The sequence below is a fragment of the Meles meles genome, chromosome Y (genome assembly GCF_922984935.1).
Source record: "Meles meles chromosome Y, mMelMel3.1 paternal haplotype, whole genome shotgun sequence".
Lineage (NCBI taxonomy): Eukaryota > Metazoa > Chordata > Mammalia > Carnivora > Mustelidae > Meles > Meles meles.
In genome coordinates, this window is record NC_060088.1 from 12,131,903 (window position 1) to 12,146,682 (window position 14,780).

At 35.6% G+C, this 14,780-nt stretch overlaps 1 protein-coding gene across 4 annotated transcripts in view; it reads left to right on the forward strand.

Moving 5' to 3' along the window:
• Positions 1 to 526: 526 nt before the first annotated feature.
• LOC123935910 (AP-1 complex subunit sigma-2-like) overlaps positions 527 to 14,780 on the forward strand; it is a 28,937-nt gene continuing 14,683 nt past the window's right edge. For 2 of the 4 annotated variants that reach the window (XR_006817037.1, XM_045996752.1), the window contains exons 1-4: positions 564 to 853; positions 2,054 to 2,232; positions 10,411 to 10,519; positions 11,085 to 11,222. Coding sequence is in view for 3 of the 4 variants with exons in the window: in XM_045996752.1 (XP_045852708.1) it covers positions 2,054 to 2,232; positions 10,411 to 10,519; positions 11,085 to 11,222 (426 nt within the window). In the remaining variant the exon portion in view is untranslated. The other 2 variants (XM_045996751.1, XM_045996753.1) reach the window with 2 other exon arrangements.

Consider the following 14,780-nt stretch of genomic DNA (forward strand, 5'->3'; position numbering starts at 1 on the left):
CTGGATTCACATCCAAGTTGGGTTGGAAGGTGGCAAGGAAGTGTTCAGTGCAGAAAGGTATGGGATTCATCGCCGAGATGAGCTGCTGTTTGGGTTGTCACTAGTTAGTCTCCAGGAGGACCAGCAAAGCAATCTATCGAAGGTTCTCATGGAGAAGTGAGACCAAATGTAGAGCAGTATACTCCGGTTGGAGGGAGCTTCGCATTTTGAGTTTCAGGCGGTTTTGTAGCAGAAAAACTTGCAAAACTTACTTCTAATGCCGGCAGTAACTTATGAAAAGATTCGAGTTGTTTCACTCAGGATAACAGCTCCCCTCCCCCTGTTATCCCCCAACGGAGACGAATTACTAGTCTTTTTGTTCATGGAGAACTACGCAGCCTTGAATCTGGAGCTTAATTTGTAAAGCTACACAGACCTTCCACATTACCTAAGATAAATTCCTTCCGGAAGCTTCTTAGAAAGAAATGCGCAGGCGCGCAGCACCCCCATGCCTCCACCGTGGAAGCTGTTTCCGGGATACGCTTTCTTTGCCGTCGGCTTCCTCGGAGTGTGAGGTCAGTGCGCCGGCTTCTGAGTGGTTGGTTGACTGCGAAAGTGCTTCTCGCCCGTACTGCGGTGTGCCCTTACAGTTGACACAACCTTGCCTTCTCTCTCCTCCGGTCCTTGGGGGGGGATGGAGGTGGGGGCTCTGTTGGCGCATCCTTCCCTCGCCCCCTAAAACTTGCCCCCGCTAACTGGCTCCCCACCCTACAGCAAAACGGCTTCTCTTCCTCAGCCTGGCGACAGGGACTTCCCCTCAATTGCAGCCAGTGCGGCAGAAGGAGTTCCAGGAAGCCCGCGGCTCGCGGTCGCAGTAAGTACTGGGGAGCAAGCGGGGCGTCGGGAGCGGTGAACTAGTGTTGAGCACTTTTTCAATCCGCGTTACCCTGGGAATGCGAAAGCCGGTGACGGACGTTGTGTGTCCTAACCCGTTGTCTTTGGTACTGGAACCATGAAATTTCGCGTGTCATATTCGGGAGGGGCTCGCGAAGAGGATTATGAGCACATCTGCGGATTTCTTCGTAGCTTTGCAGATTTAATATTCTTTTTCTAGTCTTTTTCTGTAAATTAGCCCTTATTCAAATCCAAGAAGATATGGAAAATATTATTGATATCAGGCTTGAATTTTACTTGCAGTACCAAAATTAAAGAAATTTTTCTTATAATTAATGGAAATTTCACGAAGTGGAAAAAAAAGACTACCAATAAAGTCTACCTTTAATCTTTGTAGAAATGGCACTTTTGTTTGCATTTCTACAGCCAGTTGAATTACAAGGACTTTTCTTCAAAAACTAAAGATGAACATAACATGCTTTCTAGATTCTAAATAAAAGTGTAAACGAAACGGTTTATAGATTTGCTAGATGTCAACACCCACTCCAAATGTACAAGCTCCTATTATTTTAAAGGAAAACTTTGTGTAATGCTTCTGAACCTACCTCTTTTCGCTTTTAAAGGCTTGTTTACTCTTAAATTGCATCAGTTCTGTATTCGTATTTGTGTTGCATTTTCTTAAAAGTGACATGACAATACATACCTAAAAATTACCTTTTCAAGAAGAACCTGTATTAATAGGACTTGAATTTTTTCCCACTGTTTTTAGATTTTTTGTTTGCTCAAAATATGCTAACTGCCATTAACTGAAAAAACACTACCAGTGAAACTATAAATGATTTCTTTCTAGAAATGGAAACACCCAAGTGACAGAAATTCTGGGTCTCTTTTTCTTTTTTATTTGTCTAAGCCAGTTGATGTATAGAGTACTCTTTTTGTTGTAAATAGACAATGGAATGTACAAAAAACAGAAAAGAGTTTTTTCAGTTGCATAGTTAACTGCAACAGGCAGTGCTTTTCTTTTTTGCTCCATTCATTTCTTTACACGCCTAAGTAGGTTGGCAAAATTTTTCTATAAGAATTATATATTTTGATTTTCTTCAAAGGCCTTTTATTTTGTCATCTTCACTGTTTTGAATAAAAGCACCAAATGTAACTTTGGTTTTATTTATCTTAACAGATGCAGTTTATGTTGCTTTTTAGTCGTCAGGGAAAGCTTCGACTGCAGAAATGGTATGTCCCACTATCAGAGAGAGAGAAGAAGAAAATCACAAGGGAAATTGTTCAGACTATTTTAGCACGTAAACCTAAAATGTGCAGCTTTCTTGAGTGGCGAGATCTGAAGATTGTTTATAAAAGGTATAATTTTTATTTGTCGGAAATTTGGAAGTAGCAGAATCAAATGTTAGGTCATTTATAATGTGGAAATCGCAGTCTTTTGAGAGAGAACATTTATAAACAGTAAAATTCTGATAAACCTACTTAGGTAGAAACTTATATTTTTAAAATAACTTTTTTTATTACCCAGATTAAATATTATAAGCAGGGGAATAGTTTTAACTAAATTTACAAATAATTTTATCTCCTAAAATGTTTATCTTCTAGAAAAATTCACTTAACTCATTTTCTTATAAGGTATTTAGGGTCAATATTTTAAGTCATCAGTTCTCTAGTTTAGATAAGAATAGATAAGAGAATGTAATACCACATTCTCCCACTCCACTCCACCTCTCCTTATGACTCTGTAATGACTGATATTGATGAGGCTTTTATCTGAGTTTTCAAGTCCTATTCAGTTATAAACACAGCTTGAATAGATAGACCTGTTTAGTCATATAGTTGTTTAAATACACTTATTTCGTAACTTAAAGTTTATGTACAGAATCTGGTTTTTAGTTAGGTTTATTAATTTGAATTAAAATGAAGCAGTGTTAGAATTATGAATAAATTATCAGTTTTGGCCAGGATAACTTCTTTAAAATTTGATCTCACAGTCTCTCTCATTGATTTCTTTTTAACAATTAAGTTACCAAAAAAAATGCTATCTTATTATTGGATAGAATATTCATTATTTTATTAATATCTGAAGCTTTAAAAAATTTTAAATTCTGTTTTAAAAGACTCTTTAGAAAGTTAAAGAATAAAATTTCTTTTATAGAACATCTGGGCCACATTTACTTTGTTTCTTCCCCATTTCCTCTTCCCTTTAAGCTCTTTAATTTAAAGATAAATAACTACCTTAATGAATTCCAAATAAAGACAAGACAGTTTCTGTATGTAGAGAGTTGTTTCTTACATGGGGAGTGTGCAGGGAACTAACAGTATGGATGCAGTGAGGATTAAAAAGTTTGATTTTCTAATCTGCTTTCATTTTTTCCACTCTGGTTATGGACGGTGATAATCTTTGTTGGAATGATGGCAAGAAAAGAAATGGAGATTATAGAATATATAGTGTTGTTTAAATATTCTAACAGAATGAATTTGATCTTTTTTTTAATATTTGGTGTTTTAGTGTTTACTAAGAAAATATAGAAAAATCATAGAAATTTAGAGCTAGGAAATACCAAGTTAGGATAGAACCTTAATAAGTAGAACAATTAGAAGGGGAACTACAATTGTAAAACCAGGAATAGGAAATCTGTGCCTTTGTCCAGTGGCTTTTATCTTCTGCACAGAGTTTCTCAGAAAACTCTTGCTGTTGACGAAGCCTCAAATTCGAGGAAGGAATTAGGAGTCTTGTCTGAAGAGTGAGCTGTGTGCCACTAAAACTCAAATCTTAATCATAAAGATAAAAAGACTTCACTCAGAAGAGATGAGAGTTACATTTCTTAAAAGATCATTATAATAATAAAAGAATTGAAGTTGTGTACTTCTGAAACTGAGTCCTAAAGGATGATCTGACAGAGGGTATTATAATGAGGTCCTCAACGAAGATAGTGGCCCTCAACAAGTGGAAAAGAAAGCTCTACTAGGGCTAATTCTTTTTTTTTTTTTTTTTTTTTTTTTTAAGGTTTTCATTATTTATTTGACAGAGATCACAAGTAGGCAGAGAGGCAGGCAGAGAGAGAGAGGAGGAAGCAGGCTCCCTGCTGAGCAGAGAGCGGGATGTGGGGCTCAATCCCAGGACTCTGGGATCATGACCTGAGCTGAAGGCAGAGGCTTTAACCCACTGAGCCACCCAGGCGCCCCATAATTCTTGTAAGACTTGGTTATTCATAGAAGTAGGGAAGGTAATAAATGAAGGAGGGGAATGGGGTGATTTCTGGTTCAGCTGAGTAGAAAAACGATAAACTAGAGAACTTGGCTTATTTTTTAGATGGTTTGTGAGGCCTTTGTGATTTGGATTTGCCAATGTTTAGTTTTTGATGGAGTGAGTGTCTGTTGAAATTTTTTATATAAATTGTTAATTAGCAGCATTTAAACATTTGGCAAAAGGGTAGAAGAAAAAAACCTCTAGAGTGGAATAAGAACCAGACAATGAGTATAATCAGTGTAAAGTCCCAGACTCCCCGAGATTATCCTCAGATCTGACACCATATATAAAATCAGGATTTCCTAAGACTACCCTGGGTTCATAGCTCAGTATAAGTTAATTTTATCATAATTCACAAAATTTACTGAAAAGTAGTATATTCGTGGTTACTACGGAGAAAGGATCCACAGTAAGTCAAGAAAAGAGGAGCATAGTATACAGTTGGAAAGAGTTCCAACCTTGAACTTTCTGTTTTCTCTCACTGGAGTTAGGACATTCTCTATGCTGTAAATGTCAAGAAATGTAAAATGAAACATTCCTACCGGGAGTCCTGGTGACCTGTTTTTATTGGAGTTTTCTTGGTCACATAAATGTAACTGAATGGCCAACTTCAGATGATAAGTGGTGTCCCAGAATTCCCACATAAATGACTCTCACTATAGACTATGTGACATCCCTAAGGCTTCTAGGTAAACAAAGATAACTCTCATCGGACAGGGAATTGCAAAATGTTAGCTTTAGAGATAATCTTCTAGAACTCAGATGTCTTTTTGGGCAAGGCTGTTCCTCTAGTGTACTATCGAGTTTTGTTTTGTTTTGTTTTGTTTTTTAAGATTTTATCCATTTATTTGACAGACAGAGATCACAAGTAGGCAGAGAGGCAGGCAGAGAGAGAGAGAGGGAGCAGGGTAGAAGCAGGCTCCTCGCCGAGCAGAGAGCCCGATGTGGGACTCGATCCCAGGACCCTGGGATCATGACCTGAGCCGAAGGCAGCAGCTTAACCCACTGAGCCACCCAGGCGCCCCTACTATCGAGTTTTCAATCAATAACGTAATTTATTTAAAAATAAGATAACTGGGGGCGCCTGGGTGGCTCAGTGGTTTAAGCCGCTGCCTTCGGCTCAGGTCATGATCCCAGGGTCCTGGGATCGAGTCCCACATCGGGCTCTCTGCTTGGCGGGGAGCCTGCTTCCCTCTCACTCTCTCTGCCTGCCTCTCTGCCTATTGTGATCTCTCTCTGTCAAATAAATAAATAAAATCTTAAAAAAAAAATAAGAAAACTGGTTCAAATGTGGCTCAAAATGGCAGATAAAGTTCAATTAAAATGAAGAAATAATGCTGTAGATTTTATAGTGGGCATTTCATAAATGCCTTTTGCCAGAACATCTTCAGTAGAGTTGTAGAAGCAGAACTCCCCCATGTAGTGAAATGCAGTGTGAAGAAATGAAGAAATTGAAAAGTGCAAGTGTAGACTATTTGGGGAGCTTTGCCATGAAAGAAAAGAAGAGGTGGTAGGACTGGGAGATGTGGCTTCAAAAGGATTGAGAACCTTAAGATTGCTTATCCATAGAGGGAGGAGTCCCTATTAGAGAGGAAGATTTGAAAGTGCCATTAAGAGAATAAGTCACAGGAGTCAAAATTCCTGTATTTGAAGGAGAAGGGTGGTTAAATGGGTGAAAGGAGAAGCAGTAGTGTTCCTACACATATTAATGAGCCTGTCCCTTCCTTTTAATAGCTGTAGTATGTAATCTTTTGTGATTGATACTTGAATTGAAGGAAAATTCACATGAAAAATTTTGTGTCATTTATAACCAGTGTACCTATTAAAATCCCTTCACCCCGTTTTGTATTGAAGACTCATTTACGCTACTATTTAATGAAATATTTTTTGTTGGTATAAGCATATCAACAAGTGGTCTTCATATCTTCATTAACTTGCACATTGTGTTCTGTCTAATCCGTATTCTTTATACTGAATATCTCTTATGCAGATTTTCCCTGTTTGGGAAAGAAAGATAAGGAGTAAGGACAATAGAGATGAAAAAAAAAAACAAAACCAGATTGAAAATCTAGAGACTTCAGTTTCATTCCCTGTTTCTACCACTAGCATTTTCCCTTTGTTTCTTCATCTCTAAAGAAAGTGTTCTTAAAATAGATAGAAGATAGAATTGAATGCTTTTTTTCGTGGGGGGAGGAGGCTCTGGATTTACATTTACTAGAAAGTAAACATACTTCCAAATTACCATTTTGAGAATTTGTTAAAGAATATTACTAAACAGATTTCCTTTAAAAACAAAACAATTTTTATTAATATTCCAGTGGGTATTACATTTAGCTATTTCATGGACAGTGTATATATTTAGCTGACTGAGAAATCAAGTGTTTTGAATATATGAATAGATACTTCCATATTTTTAAAAAGCTAATAATTAAGCTTAAATTCACTGTGTTAAAAATGACTAGATAATTTCTTACTGTTCTGGTTTTTTTTTTTTCCTTTAACAATTTTTTTGAGATAAAACTAGCATATCAGACAATTCAGCCATTCAAAGTGTATATAATACAGTGGCTTTTAATATATTTACTATATTCACAGACCTGTGCATCCAGAATGATCAATTTAGAACATTTCCAGTCCCCCTTCCAAAGAAACCGGGTAGCTTGTAGCAGGTAACTCCCACTCTACCCAAAATCCATCCTCCTGGACTTACATAACTAATAATTTACAGCATTATAGATTTGCCTATATTTCATGTAAATTTCATGTAAAAGAAGTCCTAAAACGTACATATATCATGTAAATGGAGTCCTAAAACATGTGATCCTAAAACTGTGTCACTGACCTCTTTAACATAGCATTACCCTTTCAAGACTTACTGTAGCATGTATTAGCATTTCATTTCTTTTCATTGTTACATATATTCTGTTACATGGATGGGGAACATTTATTCGTTAATGATGGATAGTCCATCATTAGTTGATGGACATTTTAGTTGTTTTTACTTTGTGGTTATTGTAGGTAAAGTGAGCATTTGTGTACAAACTTTTTATAGACCTATTTTTTAATTTCTCTTAGGTTTATACCTGGGAGTAGAATTCTGGATCATAAAGTAACCTTTTGAGGAACTGGTAAAGTGTTTTCCAAAGTACAATTTTACATTTCTAGTAATAGGTTGTGAGGATTCCAGTTTCTGTCCACTGTGCCAACAGACGTTGTTGCCTGTCATTTTTATTATAACCATTCTATTAGGTATAAAATGGTATCCCGTTGTGTTTTCCTAGGTTGATAGAAAATTCACATAAACCATTAGCCCTTGCGTTATACATTATTTTTACTATATATAGAGTTGTGCAGTTACTACCTGTATCACCTCTGATTTCATCATCACCAAAGAAACTTCATGCGTATATGTAGTAACTGCATATTTATATCTGTCCATTTCCCTTGTGACATGAATCTTTTGTCTATGTAGATTTATCTTCTGGACACTTCAGGTAAATGGAACCATGTGATATGGGCCCTTTGCATATTACTTTTTTCATTTAAAATAATGTTTTCAAGATTTGACTATGCCAAAACACATAACATTACTTCACTCCTTTTTATGATAGCATAATATTCCGTAGTATGGATTTACCACATTGTTTATTCATTCATCTGTTGGTTGACATTTAAATTGTTTCTAATTTTTGATCGTTGAATAGTGCTACTATTCATTCATGTGCAGGTATTTTCTTGACTACCTGTTTTCAGTTCTTCTGGCTATAGAACTAGGAGTGGAGTTGCTGAATTGTAAGGGAATTTTGTGTTTATCTTTATGAAGTTCTGCCAGATTATTTCTGCGATGGCTCTAGTAGTTTACAGTCCCAGTAGAAATGTACAAGAGTTCTGGGGTACCTGGGTGGCTCAGTTGGTTCAGTGTCAGATTCTTGATTTCAGCTCAGGGTTGACAGTTGTAGACCCATGTCAGGCTATGTGCTCAGTGGTGAGTCTCCCCAAGGATTGATTCTCTCTCTCTCTCTCTCTCTCTCTCTCGCTCGCTCGCTCTTGCGCACTCCCTCTCCCGCACTCCCTCTCCCTTTGCCCTCTGCCTCTCCCCCCTCAAAAAATATATAAATACAAAAAGAGTTCAGATTTCTCTATAGTCTTACCAGTTCTTAATTTGCTTAATTTCGCCTTGTTAATAGCCATCCTGGTGAGTGTGCAGTGATATTGTGGTTTCAGTTTGCATTTTTTTAATGAGTAATGATATCGATCATTCTCTTGTACTTTTTGGTCATTTGTTTATCTTCTGTGGAGAAAAATCTATTCAAGTCCTTTGCCTGTTATCATAAAAAGGTGCTGGATTTTGGTTGCTTTGTGCATCACTTAAAATGATTATGTGGTTTATATCTTTCATTCTTTTACTGTAATATATTGTAACATTTTTTTTCTTCTGTATGTTGAGCACCCTTGAATGTTTTTGAAACCATACATGGTCATAATGTACAGTCCTTTTAACATGTTGATGGATTCAGTTTGTTATTCTGTTGAGGAATTTTGTATTTGTATTTATAAAGGATATTGATCTGTAGTTGTCTTGTGAAATCCTTTATCTGGCTTTGCTTTCATGATAATGGTGACATCCTCAAATAAGTTAAAGTCCTCCTGTCTGGGGAGAAATTTAAAGGTTGGTATTAACTATTCTGTAAATCTATTCTGTAAATCTGTAGTAGGATTTATCATTGAGACAGTCTGGTCATGGGTGTTTCATTGTTGGGAGGTTTTGCCTACCAGTTCAGTCTCTTTACTTGATAGAAATTTATTCAGATTTTCTCTTTTTTTAGTCATTTGGAACTTTGTGTATTCCTTTGAATTTTCCATTTTTGTCTAGATTGTCTCATTTGTTGGTACTCAGTTGTTTTCAGTGTTCTGATCTACTCCTTTTTTATTTCTGAAACTTAGAAGTAGTATTCCCACTTCTATTTCAGATTTTAGTAGCTGGGATCCTCTAGTTTCTTGGTTGATTCTGTTGTTGTTTTTGATGATTTTTGCACTTTACCTATGTAATACCACTGCTGGCTTCCCAAGTTTCTGAATAGCAGTCAGCACTTAATATTACCGAGGATCTATGTACTTGATGAGTTTCTTCCCTCTTGGTGTTTTCAAAATTATGTCTTTTGTCTTTGGCAATTTGAATATAATCTGTTTCAGTATAGCTCTCTTTGAACTTTTTTGTGTGGAATTGAATTGATAGGGAATATTTAAATGTGTAAATTCATTTATTTCATCACATTTGAAAAGTTTTGGGTCATTTCTTCAGATATTCCCTAGTGTCTGTCCAGACTTTTTCTGAGCATGTGTCCAGCGATGGACACGCCTGTGATGTTCTAAACTGCCCAGAATACCTGAGGAATCTTAAAAACTCTCTTACCGTAATGTCTCCTTTCCCTCTCTCATACAAGTTTTTAGGTCTGTCTTGCTGTCTGTTGCTTCTCCCAGCTATTATCTCCTTCCCATTGTTGCTATAGCCAATAATTTTGCCTTTAAAGACTTTGGGCCGAAAGCTGCCTGTGAAGTTATCCTAAGTGGAAAGAAATAGACACATCCATTCCTACTCTTTGAGGAAACCATTGGACCAGTTCTTTGTGAATTATAGTACCTATGGTACTTTGTGGCATTAGCAGCCAGCAACAGAAATGTGAGCTGCCATTAACCTGGGGAATGGGTTATAGGTAAAACCACACCTTGTGCTTATTTCATTGCAGCACTTTCTTTCTTCTTTTACTATTTTATGTAAAACTTGTGGCCTTGAGTGTGAAATCTTTATTATATTCCTTACCCAGGGCCCCTTACTTAACTAAGCCATGTTCTTTGATTAGGTTTATTGTTACGATTCGAATGGCAATACCTTCAATAAATCCTTTATTTTCTTCTTTGCTTACTTGTCCTTTGAATTAACCCTGTAGTGTATTTTGTTTTTATTAAGTAAACTCAAGAAAAAAAACCTGGATCCTCAGTGTTTTAAAATACTCATAGAAAGGAACCTGAGAGAAAGAATAGCAAAATATGGTACCCTTTCTGGTTTGTGATTGGATGATGTTTTTTCTTTCTCCTTGTGTGTACTTTTCAGAATTTCTCTTAGAAACATTTATTATTTTTTTTTAGTCTAGAAGAAAAATAATCTGCACTGTGAGAAGAAAAAAATGTGTAAGTCTGGGGATTTTCACAATAGTGTATAAAAATGTATTTAGAAAACACAAGTACAGGGTAAAATTTTATCCCACATTTATATTTTGTTACAGATATGCTAGCTTGTATTTTTGCTGTGCTATTGAGGATCAGGAAAATGAACTGATTACTCTGGAAATAATTCATCGTTATGTGGAATTACTTGACAAATATTTTGGCAGTGTGAGTAATATTGTAAGAAATTGAATGCCATAGTAATTTTTTAACCTTCATGATGAGTTTATTATTAGTTTTATGGATACTATTTAAATGTTACTGAGAGTTAAAGAATGACAGCTTCCTATAAGTGTGAATAGTCAGTTAATTGTAAAATTCCATTCCCCTAGAGGCCTATTTATTTAATTACAATACTAAGAATAAAATTTAAGATCCCGAAATTGAAAGGAGTTCAACAGCAGATATTTTAATGTTTTGAAATGTTTAGTATGAAATTTAGACTTGGATAGCAGTTACATTTACCTTTTAAATAAGTACTGAAAAATTAGTTTTAGAGGTAGAAAATTTTCGCTGGGAACATGCAAAATCAAATTTTATTTAACTTGCATACTTTGTGTTTTCAGGTACTTCAGATTTGAAAAGTCAGTGATGCTTACACTGGTATAATTGCTATTTTATAGGGAGTTAAGATTGACTGACTTGTGTTAGGTTTTATTTTACCAACTGATAGGGGATAAGCAAAATTTGCCTCCTTCAGTTTAACATTATTCTTATTATTTTTGCTTTTTAGGTGTGTGAACTTGATATCATCTTTAATTTTGAGAAGGCTTATTTTATTTTGGATGAGTTTCTTTTAGGGGGGGAAGTTCAGGAAACATCCAAGAAAAATGTCCTAAAAGCAATTGAGCAGGCAGATCTACTTCAGGAGGTAAGCTACTCTACTGGTCTTCTTTACTAGGACTATCATGTTTTGTTGTTGTTGTTTAGAGAAGTTTTGGTGATCATCTTTATACTTTCAGAAAGTACTCAGAAACAGGGCCACCTGGGTGGCTCAGTAGGTTAAGCCACTGCCTTCCGCTCAGGTCATGATCCCAGGGTCCTGGGATCAAGTCCTGCATCCGTCCCCTTGTCCAGCTGGGAGCCTGCTTCTCTTTCTCCCTCTGCCTGCCAGTCTGCCTGCTTAGTGCTCTCTCTCTGACAAATAAATAAAACCTTAAAAAAAAAAAAGAAAGTACTCAGAAACATAGTTGGAATATAGTGTCCATGTGCAGGTTGTTTGTTTCTTAAAACACATATTCAGTCACATCAACTCAGTCATCTATAGATTGTTCACTTTGAAAATAGTCTGTTGGTAAGGCTCTCTCTGTTCCTGTTTTTAGCACTCAGAATACTAGAGCCTAAATGTTAAGGAAAAAAAGGAATCAGAGTTAACGTTAATTATTTCAAGAACTTTATTATGTAGTGTTTGAGTTACTTAAGAAAACCTCCTCTTTTTAGGCCGGAAAATTGAGCCTGGCATTTTTTTCCCAGTAGATCATTATTTTCAATTGATGCCTAATAATGCAAACGTAGCAAAGCAGATTAGAGTTTTCTTAAGGTATTTTTCTGTTTTTTCCCCTTTAGGGAAATGTGTTTCACTCTTTTCTTCATATTTTTCTGTTACTTCTCACAGTTGTTAGGATTTGGTAAATCAGGTATTCCCCACCCTGTATTTTTTAAAAAATGTCTAACTTTTTTTATTGTCTTAAAGTACACTTAAAATAAAGTTTACCATTTTAACTGTTTCAAAGTACATAATTCAGTTTCACTAATTACTTTCACAGTGTTGTATAACCATCATCACTCTCCATTTCTAGAACTTTTTATCATGCCCATACTGAAACATTTAACCACTAAATAATAGTATCTCCCTGCTACTCTTTACCAATCTCTGTAGTCTCTATTCTATTTTTTTGTCTCTTGCCTATTCTACTTCATTTTGGCCTTTTGTGTCTGGTTTATTTCACTTAGCATAATGTCCTCAAGCTTCAGCCGTGTTTTACCATCAGAATTATGGCTGAATAATACTCAGTTGCATGTACATGTGTTTGTCCATTCATCCATTGATGAACATTTGATCATTTCCACCTTTTGGGTATGGTGAATAATAATGCTATGATCGTGGGTATAAAGGTATCTGTCTCTACCTGCTTTCAATTTTCTTGGGTAAGTATGTACCTAAAAATAGAATTTGTGAGTCATGGTAATTCTGTTTAACTTACGGAAGAATAGTTTTATTTTTCACAGTACCTGCTCATTTATGCTTTTCTACCAGCAAAATATGAGGGTTTTAATCTGTTCCCTCTTTGCCAATAGTTGTTTTTTGTTGTTATTGTTGCTCTTGTTTTATGCTCATTGTGATAGGTATAAAGTACAATTGTGCAATTTGATTTGTATTTCCATAATGAGTAATGATTTGGGGCATCTTTTCATGTAGCTGTTTGCGGTTTATATCTTCTTTGGAGAAATGTTTATCCAAGATCTTTGCCATTTTGAATTGGTTGTTTGTCTTTTTGTGGTTAGACTGCAGTATTTTTTATGCATAATGAAAATTGTGGCTACATGGGTGGCTCAGTCAGTTAAGCATCTGACTCTTGATTTTGGCTCAGGTCATCACCTCAGGGTTGTGAGATGGAGTCCCAAATCAGTCTCTGTGCTCAGTGGGGAGTCTGCTTGAGATTCTCTCTCTCTCCGCCTTCCCCTACCCTTCTCTGTCTCTTAAAGAAGAGAGGAAAGAAAATATTAAATGTATATCAAAAATATGGTTTTCAGATGTTTTTGCCCATTATGTTAGCTTTGGATCTTGTTGATGATATCCTTTTTTATATAGAAATGTTAAGTTTGAGAAAGTGTAATTTATCTTTTTTCTTTTATTAGTAATGATTGTGCTGTTATACTTGTGGATCTGTTGTCCTGTGCAAGGTCATCTGATTTACACCTGTGTTTTTGTCTAAGAATTTAAGGTTTTAGCTCTTACATTTATATCAGTGGTCTATTTTGAAATAATTTTTGTATATAATAAAAGTTAAAATGGGTCCATATCTCTTTTTTCATGTGGAAATCCAGTGATTCCAGCAACATATATTGAGTAGACTATTTTTTTTAATCATTTAGTGTTCTTGGCATCCTTGTCAAAAAAATCAGTTGGCTAACAGGTACGTGAAAGGATTTTCAGCATTACTAATTGTTAGGGAAATGCAAATCAGAACCACAAACGAGGTATTATACTTGGCCATCATCAAAAAGATAAGAGATAAATACTGGTGAAATATGAAGAAAAGGGAACCATTGTGCCCTGAGGCATGGTAAATTGGTATAGCCAAGGTGGAAAACAGTTCCATTATTCCGTAAAAGATTAAAATTGGAACTGTCATATCCAGCAGTTCCACTTCTGGAAATATATCCAAAAGAAACAAAAACACTAATTTGAAAAGTCATCTGCGCCCCCATGTATGTAGCAGCATTATTTACAACAGCCAAAATATAGAAATACAGCCCGAAATACTCATGGCTGGATGAATGGTGAAAGAAATTGTGAGCTAGATAGGTAGGTAGGTAGATAAATATAATGGAGTATTATTCAGTCATAAAAAAATGAGGAAATTCTGTCAAAGGCATGTGGATGGACTGGAGGCATTATGCTGAGTAAGTAAGTCAGATAAAGACAGATCTCACAACATGTGGAATCTAAGGGGGAAAAATCATGGAAAAAGGGCAGATTTGTATTTACTGGGGATGGAGGAAGGAAAACTATGGAAGAAGATGGTTAAAAAGTACAAACTTCCATTTATAAGATAAATTAGTACAAGAGGTAGAATGTACAGCATGAAAACTATAATACTTCTGCATGATACACAGGAAAGTACGAGTGGTATATCATTACATTACGAGGCAGAGTTTAGTTTCTGTTTCTTTTTATTGTATCCAAATGATGATGGATGTTAACCAAACTTAATCATTTCACAATACATGGAAGTCAAATCTTTGTGCTGTATATCTGAAACTCATACAATGATAAATGTTAGTTATATCGGAAATAAAAAGAATATTTGCAATAAAGATGCTTCTAGGAAAGCCCACTTCTGTCTGCATATTTGGCACAATTAATTTACCATTTGAAAATGATACCCATTCTGTAATGCATGTAGTGCAGTGTTTAAGAAAATTTATAATAAATAGATCACTAATAAAGACAAAAAATCAGTTGGTCACAGATGTATGAAGGTCTTATTTTTGGGTTCTCAGTTCTGTCTAATTGGTCTTTATGTCTTTTATGCCAGAATCACACAGTTTTGACTACAGAAGCTTTACATTAAGTTTTGAAATCAAGAAATCTGAGATCTCTGCCTTGTTCTTCAAGATTGTTTTCACGTTTGAAGATTGACTTTTTAAAATAGTTTGGACCTTTGTTATTTTATATGAATTTTAAGATAGATTTTTCAGTTTC